Below are 16,650 nucleotides of genomic sequence, written 5' to 3'. Positions count from 1 at the left end.
ACTTGCCATCCTGTGCAAGTTGCCTTGATGAAATCATATTGGCTTACAGAAGTTCACTTTCCCCACCAGATACATGATTTGCATCAGTAATATCCCATTTCTCATATTCACAAGAAGTACTTGTGAAATATTTGCACAAAGGATTCCTTCACACTCAAGAGATTTTTGTTGTTCATAAATGCATCCATAAGGAAAAAAGACCAGAACAGCTACTGTACTCCTGGTGATTCCAGTAACCCCAGTTAATAAACTTAAGTTCTAGTTTACCTCTGCATCATAGCGGACTGCTGCAGAGAGCAATGAGAATGCATTCTCCACAGTGATCCCTCTTTTGATAAGGTGCTGACACAGTTTTTTCAATCTGTTTTCACAGTATGATGTAGCCAAATCCAGAAGCCCTGAAATAAAGATGCCATATTAATTCTTTTCATTTCTCTGCTCTAATAAAGCAAAGACCTCCTGTTAGACTAATCTTGTGACAAACCGCGTGGAACTATAAATGTCAGGTCTGAAGTATGAGTAAACAATAGGATTTTGCTTTCAGGAGAGAATACAACTTTTGTTTTTAAAGCAATTTCCATTGACCTATAGATTACCTGTCATAACACACTGGAAGAGACACTCACCAAATCATACAAGCTATAGAGCAAAGTTTTTTCCCCAGTGAGAATTCTTCCCTCAAAATTGTCATTTTTCTAGCACTTTAAATATATCAGAGTTCAGATCAGTTTGCCTGAAGCAAGTTGCTCTAGTCCCACTTAGCTCACCACAGACCAGTACTTGGGCTGAAAGGATCAAAGAGAGATTAGAAGCACCAAGAGCTACTGAGGTATTTGCATCATGAATTGTTTCCTGTCCCACAGGTACAAATGCCAACTTGAGCTCCTGAGGCACATCAGGTAAACAAGAGCAGCATGAACTGGGCATGAGTTCATCTCTCTTTTTATCAAGTTACTAGCCTAGTGAATTGTGGGAATACTATAGATATTGTTTATCTGGTTTCAGCACAGCCTGTGACCAAGTTCCCTATGATATTTTGGTCAAATGCAGGCTATGAAATACAGTCATGTGGATTCACAACCAGTTGAAGAGATGGTACTCAAGGAGATGCTCATCCATGGCTCTTCAAACTGGAGGGAGATCTAAAGGAGGTGCAGGGCTCGGCATGGTATTCTTCAGCATTTTAATCAATGACTTAAAATGGAGTGGGCAGAATCTATACTAAATCTGCCGATGACAAAAAACTAGTAGGATTAGCCATAACCTCAGAATGTAGGACCAAAATTCAAAATGACCTTGACAGAAAGGAGCATTGGTTACTCACCATGAAGGCTTCTTCTTACTGCTGGATTTGAGGACATCTCGAGGATTATCCTTCTCACATGCTCCAGAGGGCATGTTCATGTTATTGTTAATTAAGCAAAAAGGCTTTACAAACCTGGGAAGGAGAATCCTGCCCAGTTCTGATCAGCCAAGTACAAGTCACAGAGAAAGTATAGAAAAGGTAAAAGGCACACCAGTAGATGCAGACACCGGATAGGTGGCTCAATATGTCCTCCAATCCAGCAGCAAGAAGCAGACTTCACGGTGAGTAACCAATGTTCCTTTCTCTGTTGCTGGATGAAGATATCTCACATGGGACATGTCACAGCTAGGAACCCCAGATGGGAGTGTGAGCATCTACTAGGGTGAAAGAACATGTTGTAGGACCCTTCTGCTGAAGGCTGCTTGAGAGGAGCGACACAGATCGAACCTGTAGTGCTGAGTGAAGGTAGATGGGGATGTCCATGTAGTCGCTCTGCAGATTTCTGCCAGCAGAGCATTTGTGGAAAAGGCGGCTCAAGCAGCTGCTGACCTAGTAGAGTGCACCACCAGTATCTTGAGAAGTGGCTGCAAGTACTTCATATGCTAGCACTATACACACACCTTAATCCATCTAACGATGGTAAGCGATGATACTCTCTGGCCCATGGAAGCCGGGAAGAAACCAACAAAAAGAGAATCCGTGGGTCTGAATGATGCAGGTATACCTTCAGGCAGTGTCTGTCTAGTTTATGTCATTGTTTCTCCAAGGCGTGGACTGGTTTTGGACAGAAGGAAGGAAGTATAGAGAGCTCTTGTGGTGATGGCCACAAGGAAGGCCAGTGTGAAGGAAAAGAGGCATAGAGGTATAGAAGGGTCTGGTTCTAAAGGTTTGCTGTAACACTTTGTGCAAGTCCCATCAAGGAAATCTATGGACCACTGGGAGCGATGTGAGTGCGGCACTCCTCAACAAGTGTTTAAGATGTGGATGGGAATTCAGGCCTTTTTTGGTAGAGGTAGATAGAGATGCCAGGGTTGCCGCGTTATGTTTCAACTTGTTAGCCTTGATCCAGACCATCCTGCAGGAAGAGGAGCAGCTCAGGGAGTCCACATCCTTCAGCTGATAGGTTGCGATGACACCAGCAAAGGAACACCTGCCACGTGGACTGGTAGATCTGATTCATGGAGTCTATCTTTGGTACATACTCATAGTGTTTCAGGATGTTCTGCTCAGCCTCCAAACAGCAAGCTTAAACCACACTGGATAGTGATGTAGAACTCGTCCCCATTGAGAGAGGTCCAGTGATACTGGAAAGAACCAGGAACCTGCTACTGCCAGGAATAGGATGCCTGTGAACCATGGGCAACGAGGCCAATGTGGGGCTATGAGGATCACTTGAGCCCCGAGGAGCTGGATCCTGTGGAGTAATTGGTTGAGAATCATTGGAAAGGTGTTGAGAAGCTCCAGGGACCAAGGAGCATATAGAGCATCCACAGCCTCTACACCCCTGCAGGGAAGTCGGGTGAAGAATCTTGCAAGTTTTGTGTTGACCAATGAGGCAGATCGATCTACCTGAGGACGGCCCAGGGCTTGTGCAAGAAGTTCAAACACCTCGTGGTGTAGGCTCCACTCTGCTGGATGTACCTCTGTCTGACTGAGCCACTCTGCTTGCGTGTTCAATGACCCACTGACGTGGTGTGTAATCAGTGATGCAAGGTGAGACTCGACTCACTGAAGTATTGTTGCTTCTAGGTGTAGAGATTTTGATCTGGTGCCTCCTTGGTGATTCACATGAACCTTGGCCATTATGTCCGTGCAGACAAGAACATGGTAGTTCAAGCAAGAGGGGTGGGAATGCAAGTAGGGCTAGCCCGATAGCTCTGAGCTCCAACCAAATGATGCTGTGGCTACATTACTGGGGGGCCGATTTCCACTGGGCAAAATGTAGGCAGTGTGCCCCCACATTCCGACAGGCTGGATTCCATAGTTACAATAATCTTCAGCAGGTCTAGGAACACCTTGCCTTGGGAGAGGCATGACTGTTGAGTCCTCCATCATTGCAAGGAATGTAGTACATGTGGTGGAACCTCTACTTTCATCATGTGGCACTGTTCTCTCTCTGTTTGGTGAGGCAGCAGAAACCAATGGAGGATACAGAAATGGAAACATGCCCAAGGCACTGCATTCATGGATGCCACCATTAGGCCTAGTAGTTTTGCCAGTAGAAGTACTGGAATTTTTTTGGCTGTTGCAAAATGTTGTATCAGTAAAGTGATCTTTAGTATGTGTTCCTGTGGAAGGATAGGATGGTCTTGAAAGGTGTCTATTATCACCTCCAAGTGATGAAGTCATGTAGATGGTGTGAGGTGGCTCACTGTCCTGTTCATGAAGAAGGTGTGGTTGTACAGAGTTTGGAGTGTGAGCTGTATGACCAACGTCCTGTTCTTAAGCAATAAGGACTTGATCAGGTGGTCATCCAAGTAAGAGAATACCCATCTTTTCTTAGGTGAAGATGTGCCATCTTTGTGGATGTGTATCTTTGTGATCCACAAAGATGTGGATCTTTGTGAATAACCAAGGGGCCAAGGAGAGATCAAACAGAAGAGCCTTGTACTGGAAGTGTTGACCTGCATATCGGAAGTGGAAAAGTGGGCAGCTCATAGAGTGAATTGGGATATGCAGGTATGCCTCCATCAAGTTCACTGATGCTAGGAAGTCTGAATTTTGAAGAGCTTCCACGATGGAGTGAAGAGTCTTCATCCTGAACTTCCTGTGCTGGATGAACCTGTTCAAGAATTTTAGGGATCCAGTGCTATGACAGCTATGGACACCAGGTGCTGAACTGCACAGAGGAGGTTGGCGTATTTGCTAGGCAAATGTGACCAGGGTATTGCTAGGAAGCAGTTGTTGGGGAAGGTGATCAGTTCTATTTTGTAACTGTGCAAGATGGTGTTTAATACCCACTTGTCAGACATGCTGGACTCCCAGGCATGGAAGAAATGGGATTGTCTGTCTCCCATGGCCGGTACTGAGGAGTCAGGATGACTGTCTAGGCTTGGGTTGAATCCCGAAGGCCTGCCGGAGCTAGTTGAGGTGTTCTGTTGATGTTGCACTATTTGTTCCAAAAGGAACATTGTGGTACATGGTCTCTGTCCCTTGGTCTAAAAGATTGAAAAGGCTTGCTTGGAGGTCGCCTATCATCCCTGCAAAGGGCTGAAAGGAGTGCCTACTTTTTGTCCTCTGTTTCTACTAAGACCTCCTGAAGGCCTCAATATCAAAGGTTTTGCAGCTGTGTAACAGACTGCAGCCAGATTATTATGTGAGGCTGTGTCTACTTGCCAGTGTTTGAACCACAGTGAGCATCTGGCTACCACCATGGAAGCTGTGGTGAATGTGAAGCGAATTGAATCCAGAGTAGCATCAGTGATAAATGCTTGTGCTTTTTGTATTTTTAACGTCTGCCTTTGGTGAGTAATATATGATAGCGACTGCAATAACCCGCCCACCCAGAGCAATGATACCCCCTGCCATAATAGGGGCCGCCAAGGAGGCACAGACAGCTAATGAGGATGCCTCATGCCCCTTCTTTAGGTTAGATACAATTTTCCTTTTCATTTGGATCTCTGAGGGAGCTATCTATGTCACGAGGGAGAATTGTGCCAGACAGCAAAGCCGACCATGGCACATCAGTGAGGGGAACTTGAAGCATTTCAGATGCTGCCTAAGCAAGACCGTAAAATTTAGAATAACTTTCTTGAATTGGAGAAAGACTCAAAATTTGTATCATCTTGTATCATCAGTTCACCCACTTCTTTGGAATCAGCATCTAAGTCTGGATATTCTGGGACTTCTAGGGGACTCTCAACTATATCAATGGCTCCAGGCTTGGAGGGATTAAGATCGGGCCCACTGGGGTGAGGGTCAGGGGAATCACATACAGAAATAGAAGAATGAGATGGAGAACCCTGATCTCCCAGAGCTTTGCCTTTTCTTCTTCATTTTTTGGACTTTGACTTTTGAGGTTTATATATTTTTGACTCTTTGAGGTTTATATATTTTCTTGGACTTTTGGGCAAACTCTGATGAGGTAGAAGAGGAGAAAGGAGTATCTATCCCTATCCCTCTTATCTGCAGATCTGGTGTGCTGGTGCTGCTGGAGTGACTTATCCAAGACATTATGAAACCATGCCTGCCAACTTGCAGGCATTCCAGGAACGAGACAAGGCATGGGTGCTGCAGAAGGAGGCTGACCAGGGAGTGGCGGCGGGGGGTGGGGTGGGCATGTGGGAGGGGGAGAGCGTGAAGGCCTTGGTCTCAAGTTCACATGCTGCAGGTTGTGGTTGCTGCAGTGTCCCTTCTGCTAAGATTCGCCGAGGATAGGCAGGGTGTTGGCTGAGAAGGCCCTCCCATGTCGTCCTCCTCTGAGTGGCATCTGGGGTTTGTGCAGGCCCTGGCGGCCAGCGGTAACGCGTTGCTCATCAGGAGTGGGAGAGGCCTGCTCAGAGTGCTCCCACCCCATCCCTTAGGTTGTTCTGCGGGTTGAGATGATAATTCCTCAAAGGCCCCATTGGAGCGCATGGAAGAGTTGCAGGCCTGGTTGGAGGAGTCTTCATGATGTAGCTGCTTGGGAAGCCACGCGAGAAAGGTCACTGGAGGCCCTATGTTGCAGGGAGGTTCCTCTGGAGTAGAGGAGGGATCTGCCGGCAGACAGGGTGCACCCGGTGTCGAAGTACTAGCAGCGCTTCCTCTGCTTGGTTTCAGAAGAGCCCTCTAAGGGGTCAGGGCCTTCTCCCCCTCCCTCCATTGGCACGGACGAGGACCTAAAGGTTGTTGGTGGGCCCATATCTTGTGAACAGGAAATCTCCTTCTTCCTGAAGGAGGAAACAGCAGCTGGTTGGTTCTTCTTGCTTTTAGGCACCAAGGCGGTTTGCTCCATCCGACAGACAGAAAAGAAGAGAGCAGAAAGGAGAAAAGGGTTTGTTTTTTGTTTTAAGAGGATGGTGAAGAAAGTACTAGCCTAAAATTGCCCAGGAGGAAGTAGAAAAGGCAACAAAGGGGGGGAAAGTTAAGAGTCAAATAAGCAAAGGAGAGATTGTCTTGGCTGGAAGCAAATAGATTGTGTCTGGAGCTGGATGTAGGACTGAAAACTGGGCAGGGTTCTCCTTCCAGGGCTTATAATTCTTCTCCCCACCCCCTTAATTAACAAGGTCCTGCCCTCTGGAGCATGTGGGAAGGATAACCCATGTGAGATATCCTCATCCAACAGCAAAGAATGGAAAACTGTCCTGAAACCTGCAAAATGAACTGAGTTCATGCCAAGTTATTCAACTTGGGTAAAAACCAATGTGCAGGCCTGGCAGTAGTACATGTTAAACACACCTCTGGACTGCAGTTGGGTCACAAGCGGAACATGAGTCAGCAGCAGGATGCAGCTGCAAAAAACCCGAATGATTTTAGGCTGCATTAACAGACCCATTGTTTCCTAGTCACAGGTTGTAAAAGTTCTATTTTATTCCACATTAGTCAATCCCTAAGTACTGTGTCCAGATATAGACAAGTTGGAAGATTCAGAGGAAGGCAGAAGAGACAGTCAGATGTCTGGTAAACAAGCCCTATGAGCCAAGGTTGAAGAAATCTGGAATGTGAAGCCTGCAGAAGCAAATATTAAGGGGGGACATGATGGCACATTCACAAAGAAGAGGGCAAAGACCGCCTTTCTGGTGCCCCAGGAGGCAGCTCTAAGGGGCACGGGTTAGAGTGTATATTTTGATTGAATATTGGTAGGAACTGTAAGGACAGTTTGGCAAGCAAAAACCATCTTAAGCGTTGGTAGACTCTCCCTCACTAGAGGTCTTCAAGCAGAGGTGGCGCAGCCATCTGTTGGGGATGCTCCAGCCTTCTTGTGCCAACCAGGGGTTTGCACTAGATGGCCTACAAAGCCTCCTCCAACTCTATGAGTTCCACTTTAAGGGGAAAGTCCACCAGCTGATGTGTCCTCAGGGCAGCGCACCACTGGGAATGTGCCATTTGCTCCCATTTCTTTTCCCTTCTTGAAAGAAAATCCATCTCTAGGACACCTTATTTCCACACACAATTGGGTCAAAGTCCACAGTACTACCTATAGCATCCTCAGGTGGCAGATCAACACTGTCCGTGTAAAGGTACTCAAGGAAGGCACGGTACACTGGATAGGAAAACTGGTCGATTTCTATCACCTCCTTCATGTCCTCATTCCAATACGACTGGAACATAGTACGAAAGTGCTCACATCTGCAACAAGAAAGCATTAAAAGCTTGGGAAGGAAACCAATTGACCACTTCTCTCCAGATTCTGTAGAATATCACAAGAAACAGAAGAAGCATTTGGCAGTTCATAAAATTCTGTCCTTTCATCATCCCTTCTGAAGTTTTGAGAGGATTTGGACATGGGAATCATGACAATGATTTGAAGTGTGTATGGGTGTGCGTGAGAGAGAGAGATGAATGATATGCGTGTGTGCATGCACACACACGTCAATTCAACCTGCAGAATATTGTTTTAAAAACTGTAATACTAACTTTGTAGGACTCTGCATACCATCCTAAATTTTGGCTGTTATGAATACTGATTGGCACCAGTCATCAATTCAGTAGAGAAAATTAAATATGTAATAATTTTACTGTGTTACATCTGAATGCAGTTAAAGTGAAAGTTATGTCATAAACACACACCATGGTAGTTGTTACAACTCATGGTAAGCCTTGGGTTCATGTGCTTCCTCCTTCATGAGGACCTTCTGCTTCTAACTCCCTGCCGCCTGCAGCTTGTCATTGTGTCTGAATGCAGCAAATTGTGGTTTGTGCAAGCCATGATTTGTCTCACACCAGAATCAAACCACAACTTCTGATCCTGATTTGAGAACAAACTATGATTTGTTTGCATGAATCACAATTTATGAGAACATCTGACCGCAGGCTCTCTCTCTCAGCAAACCATTGGTATATTCTAAGGAGTCTTGCTTGACTTTTAATAGAGAAGTCCTAATAGTTTCTTTAGGATGAGATGGTTGAGGGCAAAATGAAGAGAGGAAAACATCCTGCGACAGGGGGAAAAGTCAAAGTTTTTATATGAAAAATGACTGTTTTCCATATTATCCAATAACAATATGGCCATTTTCATATAGCTGCCACTACTATGAATATTTATATACTGCTCTTCAACCAAAGTTCTCAAAGCGGTTTACAGAGAAAAATACATAAATAAGGTAGTCACCTTCCCCCAAAGGGCTCACAATCACAAGCTAGAAAGAAAGCAGTCTACGATGCTATTATATCTGTTATCAACTAATTATATTGTTAACTAGCATAAGCTGGAAGTTAAGAGTATTGTTTTATTTGGTAGCAATGGCTAACGTATACTATGAAGTGTACTATAGAAGAAAGATGTAGCTAGGCTGCATCTCACTGCATCTGCAGTGAGGGGAGAAATGGCAAGAATCAAATCAAATCAGAGATGGAAAAGGGAAATAAACTCTGCTTAAAGCTGATTAGTTTAGTTAATTAGCTAAGCACTCACTCACAGGATATTAGATCTAAAGATTACCTGATTTTCAAAACAGCTTTATGTACATAAATGAATTTCCCATCTACTCGGAACTTCAGATCGGACGTTTCTGGACTATCAAACTCTCTCTTCAGAGACTCTGCCACTGTCAAGAAGTCTTCATGCTCTGCAAAGATTAAACCTCATTTTAAATATACAAGCTACTTGCAGAAAAAGGTCTCACACCTTGGATTGCAACTCATTTGGCAGTTCTGCAGCAGCACCTCTGAACTTAGTTTGTGCCCCGCAAATGAAAGAGTTTGAAACACATACATGGGAAAAGAAGTGTGCTAGAGAATTTTAAAAACACACAAACACATGTGTGCATTTATACAACAGTCAACCAGACTAATGCTGCACATGTTGAAAAGGTTTTCACTTGTGCAGCAGAAAAGGGACAGAGATCAATGAGAACCATCCCTTTTCTGTTGCATGAGTTCCCCTCTGCAGACCACTGTGCCTCCTAAAAAGAGGTCCTTGAGGATCTCACAGCCTTCAGGGACATTTTTGGGAGGCACAGTGAGCTACAGAGGGGGAGGGAGATCAGTGAAAATTGCCCCTTCCTATCGTACAAGCAAAACGTTATTTGGCACACATAACTTTCATCTGAACTGCATGTCAGCCAATGTGTTCTTGATGAGCAAAGCACTACACATTTTGTTATTCTTACATTTGTAAGACAGGCTATTATATATTACAGAGGCCAAAAGGGAGGTGAGAGCTTGGCAAGCCTAATGAGTTTGTGGCTCAAGTTAGATTTGAGGTGAGAACATCCTGGCTCTTCACACTCACCTACTACACTAGATCAGCTTTCATTATTTTTCTAATGTATACCAGTATCAAACATTTGGATTTTATGGGCATAAACTGGTACTGACTGACTGATTAAGTGCCATCAAGATGGTGTCGACTTTTAGCGACCACATAAACTTGTATAGTAAAAGGAAAATTCATGGAAGCAGCAGCAGCAATAGGGACAAATAATATTACTGTGCACAGAACACAGTAGCCCTGCTTTCTGACAAATGGAAGCTCAAGTTGGATGGATCCTTTTTTTGATCCAGGCTTTGACAAATGTTCTTTGGCTCTAGGAGCCATCCCCAAAACTTGGGAGCCAGACAAGGGACACTTAGTGACGGACATTGCAGGGGAAGAGGATAAATGGACTTATCTTTATCCCCTTTACAAGTAACATACTTCAAACAGAAACAGGACTGCCTGGGGCAGATAGAGATTTTATTAAATAACTGTATCTGAATATCCTACTCTAGTGTGTGGTGACCAGTCTCCCCTCTCTCTAGTTGGTTAATAGGAAGTGAACCCGTCTAGACTGACAGGCTGGTGACCTCCAGGGCTCAGCCAATCAGTCCATCAGGTAGGTGGGACATGAAATCTGCAGGGGGAATTCTGGGAACAAGTAAGAATGTCTGTGCTGAGAGTGCTGAGGAAAGGCAGCATGGAGTCTTTCTCCAGCCAGATGGATCTGCAGATTGTTGGAAGATAAGATTTCCAGGTGCTTTATTCTCATCAGGAGTTTGGGGAGTTCAAAGAAAAGGAGCCAGGGCTTTTAGCTTCAGGAATTTAGAATAGGAGAAAAGTGTTTAGTCAGACTTCGTGTCAAGAATTTATATTTCTTTGTGTGTGTGCTGCTTTGCATATTTCTAGAGATCTGTTCTGTGCAACTGACTAAGATTTCCATGTGTGCCACCCCAGGACAATCTGGGTGCTTTTGAAGTATTTTTGTAACCAGCTAATTATTTCAAAGTGCTTCTAAAAAGCCAAAAAGCCTCAGATCAAACCAGTCTGTAGTAATTGAATTTTTTAAAAAAATCTGCTCTTTTTACAAGCCTCAGAGGGTTGGTTATTAACCCAGCAGTGGGAGGGGGATTTTCTCTGGTGCAAATGCATCTCAAAGGGAACTTGGCCAAATTAACAATTAACTCCACATGCAGGCAGACGCCTAGGAGAACAATTGGTTTTATTCTTGCCTGGTAACAAGGGGGAGTAGATGTATTTTGATATTTGCCCCATTACCCAGTTACAGAAAAACTCTGGACTACAGCACTCTAGTACAACAGCCAGACTTCAGAAAGCCTTAGAGAGCTTGGTGGCAGCAAGATTAACCTACCAGAACTTCTGGCTTTACCAGGACACTTTTCTTTTTCTTTCTGGGTTTTGGAAAGTTAAGGATTCTTAACAGTCAAGCAGCTTCTTGGAGCTTTCAGACGAATGACTCCACTGATAAGAGTTCTTCGTGAGCTAGGTAACTGAGGAGCTGCTGTAAGCTGGTTTAGACCGCTCAGGGAGATTCATCATTAACCTGGCCTGAATCAGGAAAGGAAAATTTCCCACTACACCAACACACCACAAGGTGTCATGCTTAAATTTCAAGATGCCATGACTCTCTGGCACCTGGATTTGTCAAGTCCTGTTTGAGCCTTTGGCAGGCACAGCCCAGTGCCTCGAAAAATTTGCTGTGGCCAGCTAGAGACTTGCACCTAGTGGTGTCATTTTTCCTCACCTACTGAAAGTAGACGCCACATCACAGCAGGAGTAGAAAAGCAAGCAAACACATCATCAGTGCAAGAGAAGTGGGTGGCATGAGGAAGAACCACTGATTGTCCCCGGCACTGACCCCACATGTACACCTGGCCACTCTGCGTCTTGGCAGCAGAAGTGTGAGCAGAGTGGCAAGCAGCGATCTCTACAATCCTGCAAAGAAGAAGTCACAAGTTAGTCATCAGCCAACAGCAGACACTTACAGAAATAGCATTATGCATGTAATTAGATATTACCCCAGTGAGAGTACAGGAAGAGAATACACAGGAAATATAGACTGCTCCAGTATTAATCCTCCAATATCTTTCCATTCCTGACCTATGTTCAGGATCATACTACTTTACTGATTATAAATTCCCTTTGTTTCCAAGAAAGGGGCTGAAATACAAACAAGTACACACCACAGCCTACACTCCTAGTACATGCCACATCTCCTCTACAATGTTACTTCAAAAGATGAGATACGTGGCTTGTTGCACAACAAGGACCACTCAGAAAACATCTCTGTGCAAGCTTTTTACTGGAAAATGGATGCATTTAAATTGTCTTACATTGTTTTAACGGTCTGTCTTATTTTCATTTTGTAGTGTTTATTTTTGTGAATCACCTAGAGCCTTTGGAGTCAAGCGTAATGTTCCCTCTAAAGTGTGTGCACGCTCACAAGTTTTGATGGCTGCTCAGTTAATTTTAGATTCCGCTCAGGTTGAATCCAGAAGGCCCCACTCTAAATGCATATGGGCACACACTGCCTTGATACTGCCACCCAGAACAAAACTCACTCCGCAAACAGATGAAAAAAATTAGAACACTCGTCAGGCGGTATATTAATTAACTAATTAATTAAAATAATAATAATATGTATCAAACAATGCAGGACAGGTTTGATGGCTGATTTTCAGAAAAGAATATCGACCTACTGATTGCATTGGGACTATAGGGAACACTGACTATTGCTGAAAATTCCCCATTGACCAACATGACAGCCATTAAAACATGCAAAGGGGAAGGAAACTGCCACATTGGACTCACAACCTAACATTACTTTGTCAACAGTGTTGGCCTCTACTATACGTTATGTCCTGATTTAATGTGTTATACATTAAAATAACATGTTTCAAGGTATCATGGACTACATATATAACCAATTGCTGCTTTCTAAGTGTGGGGTGAAAACAAAATAAGAGTACAGTACAAAGTTAACATAGAAGACATGCTTTGAAAATGGATCATTGGACTTAGGAGTATTCTCTCTCTTTGGAGACAGGAAGAAGTTAACTCCTCTCAATGGACTCTGGAGACAGGCTTTCAAAGCAGATTTCCTGTCCCGTGGTAGAGAGAGGCAGCTTGAGACGCTGTAGCTGGAAATACTAGCTGAAGAAGACATCACATCCAACAGACTACTGAACAGGCTAAAGAGAGGAAAGGAGGCAGGCAGGTGAAGACATCCGATGCTCATCCTGCTTCAGCTGAACTGCCTCCTCCCAGCACAAGACCAACTTACACCAGCTTTCCTATGAGGGAGCTGGTTTGGTTAAATGTTTAATGTATTCATTGCTTTTTTAAAAATACTGAAAGTCAGTTTGAGGACTCTGCTCAAGGAGTGGGAGAGAAGTCTACAAAATAAAAATAGGACTAAACCAATGAACGATAAAAAGAGAAACACAGTGACACACAAACTTTCATGGTAAATCCAATATTCCAGTCTCTTTCAGAATAAAAGGACATCTTGTAGAGCAAGGGTGCACAACTCAAATGCCCTGGGGGGCCAAAACCAGGACTTGGTATGTGAACGCCAATTTCTAGTGCATTGATAATTAAGTGTTTAAAAATATGTTAATATTAAAATATGTATAATTTAAGAACAAAAAGAAAATTAGTGCTGCTTATGCAGGGCTGTCAGAAGAGTTCTCCCAGATCAGAACAAAAGTAAATCTAGTCCAGAACTCCTGCATCAAAGACCAAACCGTGACTACACAGCAGGAAGAAAGGGGAAGCAGGGAAGCACAAGGAAGAGTTGCCAGAACAAGAAAAGAGGTGCTGGTGGGGAGGACGGGCAAGAAGGCAGGTGGGGGTTAGGGAAAGGAAGAGCTGGCTCTGCCAAGTGGGGCACAGGAGCTGCACAGAAAGGGGTGCCCAGAGTGCAGGGATGGACAGTGAGCTTGGAGTGATGGTGAGGAAGCGGCAAGAGCTCCGAGGAAGAGGAAACCGGCTCCGGGCTCGCTGGCAGGCGCTCTCTCTTTGTGTCATGGTTGCCATCCTCCTCCGCATCCCTTCCCTCCCTCCCTCCCCCCTGTGGCAAGTTTGGCGGTTCCCAAGAGGATCAGTGGCATCGCTGGGAAGTGGCTCTGGCCTGAGTACAGTTCCTGGCATGCAACACACTGGGAAAGGAGAGTGGTGAAGGCTCCCCAGAGCATAAAAACTACAACTCCCAGCATTCTAGAATATGGTCAGAAATGGACGAGAGGCAGGCAGTAAGCAGCACTGCTTGGGGTTGTGGAGCAGAGTGAGTGACAGCAGGCAGTAGCCACTGAAGCAACAAGGTGGGAAGGGTCAGGACTCGTGAGTGCCACCTCAGCCACATAGAGAGTCCCCGAGGCACAGCAAGGGACCACCCCTTCCCAATGCTGCTGCTCCATCTTTCTCTGTGGCAAAGCCAGCAGCCAAGAACCCCCATGCCTCCGGGTGCATGCAGAGGCTACCCATCCCTACTGGCCAGCAAAAAAGTGTGCAGGCTGTTGCAGAAGGATGTAAAATAGCAAAGCCTCCCATCCTGGACTGGTCCTGCTGCACAGGACCTGTTGGAGAATCCTCCAGCCAGGAGTGTCCATCTTGTGGTAGAGATCAAGGTTCATGGTGCTGTCTTGCAAGAGGCCAGTGAGGCACTGGTGTCAAAATACAATGAAAGCAGATGCTCTTCTCAGACATGCTGCAGTGCCCTCTGGCACCAGGTCTGGGAGGCCACAGCAATGCAGCCATGGCTCTAGCAACTCAAAGTGGACATAGATATCTTCCTACTCTGCGCAGCAGGAAGAAAAGCCATACGGAGGGAGTCTGGTGTGCATTTGATATAGATCCTACGAGCCCTTACAGAACTGCACACATACTTTCTCCTTCCAAGCAGCATCAGGCACCGACCAAGGGCTCACCCAGCTAAGCTGATGCTGGAGCTCCTCAGTCCTGGTGGGAGTGGTGGCATGAGTCAGCTGAGGGACTTGTGCTGCCACTGTGCTTGGTACTCTGATCTCCAAGTGGCAACAACCCCCAGAGGTCCCTGCCTCGCTGTGGAACTTCTAGGGGATGCTCCTTGGCTGGTGGGGAGGACAAGAGGAGCTGCCATGCAAGTCTCCTGGCTGGACTCACACAGCAGCAGCTCCTCTTCCCACCCACATCCCCAGTCCAATGGGTGAGTGCACAAGGATCTTTGTGAGAAAGCCCATTGGCCAATGAAGGAGGAAGAGGGACTGCCCCCAAGCAACTCAGTAGCAGCTCCTCCTCTTCTTCCCATCCTCATTGACAAACTGGGATGGGATGCAGCAGTGGTTCTTCCTCCTACTTTGGAAGGTGGACACAAGAGCTGCCATTGCCAATATTTTGCTGATAGGCAGGGTGGAATTCTGTGCTATATACCAGCACAGGGCTCTCCTCCAGGGCTCCCAGCAATGCGGCATTAGAACTCTAAGGTTTGAGACAAAGGCAGAGACAACACGTCTTAGGCAAGGTGGTTACCTCCACGTGTATGGTAAGAAGGGCATCTGCTTCCATTGTATTTTGACACTAGTGCTTCACCCGAAGACCTTTGCAGGACGGCAACATCTTTCACACATCAGTACAAAATGGGCACCTTTGCCTTCTTTCATCTGACCTCTGGCTGGAGAATCCTCCAGCAGATCCTGTGATCTTACCTTACATAGTACAGACTTGTCTTTAATGAACCTCAATTGCATTATTCTCCCAGCAGAGGTTACTGTGACAAGGAACTGGATCCCAAGAGCCAGGAATTTCAAAGGAACAGACTGCACAAGCTTAAACAGCAGCCCACTAAGGGGATACCAAAGTCTCCAAAATAGGAAACTTAAGGATCATAGGCAGATGATATCCCATTCACCTCTCATTTGAGCTTGAAGGATTCTGAGCGATGACCTTTGCTGGTATTTTCTCTCCTTGAGTTGATGTGTGCAGTCCCCAATTAGGACTCCTGAGCCTCTTCTGCAAGTACCAGCACCCTGACAGCCTTGGTCAAGAATACCTGGACGTCTTTGGGGGCAGGGAGCAAAAGACGACATGACTCTTGATTCAGCAACCTTTTCTGAGAGCTTGCCTCCTTCCCTTTTCAAGAGTGCTAGATAAACCTCCAATTTCGCTCCTTCATCTTTGGACCAATTAGCAGAAGGGGCCAAGATAGGATGCCTCTTCTTCTTGGCTTCCATATGCCAGGGCTGCTCAAGGCATTTGTCCCCTTGGGGCAGAAAGCACTAGTAGAGCAGTATCTGCTACGGCCTTAGGAAGCAGGAATCTCAGGCTCTTGCGCTCCTTGGCAATGCTGGATGAGAGGGACCATGATGGCTGTGCGGGGGAAGAAGATGTTGTACATACACCACTCACTGGTGTGCTCTTTTCCTGGCTCCTTGATAGGGGTGGGCTTTGAACAGAAATCCTTGACCATTATCTTTTTCATAGTATACGAGGATGGAAGGAGCTCCCCCTGATCTGAGCAGAGGATGGGGTGGGTGGGCAGACAGAGAAGAGAGTTATTAAGTTAGGCATGGCACGGGTGCTTACCCTGGCCCCTAGTGAGCAGGAAGGGGGGGGCACTGATCAACTGTTCCAAGTGTCCTCTGGTGACAGATGCATATAGCACTATTACGCCTGTTCCAGATGCCAAAAGGCTTCATTGCTGCCTTCTAGCAGAAATGGGATAAAGCATGGTCCACCTTTCCTGCCCTGAACGTTGCTTTGCTGTTGGAGGCCCCCCCACTTTTGTATGGGGGAGGGAACTGTGCAGAATCAAGACTGGCATCCATAATGAAGGTAGTGGCCTTAGCATGTTTGTGGACCCATTCCTCTAAAATATTTGAGAGGAGGTGGGGAGAAGCACTCCTTCCAAGAACTTGCACCTTTTTAAAAAAACTTCTGTCCCACGAGTCTTTCATTTGTGAAGCTGCACCATCACATTGCCCAAGGACAGTAGAAAATCAACAATGGTCAG

At 45.6% G+C, this 16,650-nt stretch overlaps 1 protein-coding gene across 2 annotated transcripts in view; it reads right to left on the bottom strand.

Annotated features, from left to right (window-relative positions):
* The window catches only part of RCBTB1 (RCC1 and BTB domain containing protein 1), a 49,724-nt gene that overhangs the window by 12,528 nt on the left and 20,546 nt on the right, over positions 1-16,650 (bottom strand). For both annotated transcript variants that reach the window (XM_053283848.1, XM_053283846.1), the window contains exons 8-11: positions 11,407-11,597; positions 8,886-9,012; positions 7,422-7,573; positions 268-398 (exon numbers count right to left, since the gene is read on the bottom strand). In XM_053283848.1, the coding sequence (XP_053139823.1) occupies positions 268-398; positions 7,422-7,573; positions 8,886-9,012; positions 11,407-11,597 (601 nt within the window). The remainder of the gene's footprint in view (positions 1-267; positions 399-7,421; positions 7,574-8,885; positions 9,013-11,406; positions 11,598-16,650) is intronic.

Source organism: Hemicordylus capensis, chromosome 1 (genome assembly GCF_027244095.1).
Source record: "Hemicordylus capensis ecotype Gifberg chromosome 1, rHemCap1.1.pri, whole genome shotgun sequence".
NCBI classification, from domain to species: domain Eukaryota; kingdom Metazoa; phylum Chordata; class Lepidosauria; order Squamata; family Cordylidae; genus Hemicordylus; species Hemicordylus capensis.
This window is presented reverse-complemented; position numbering and strand designations above follow the sequence as displayed.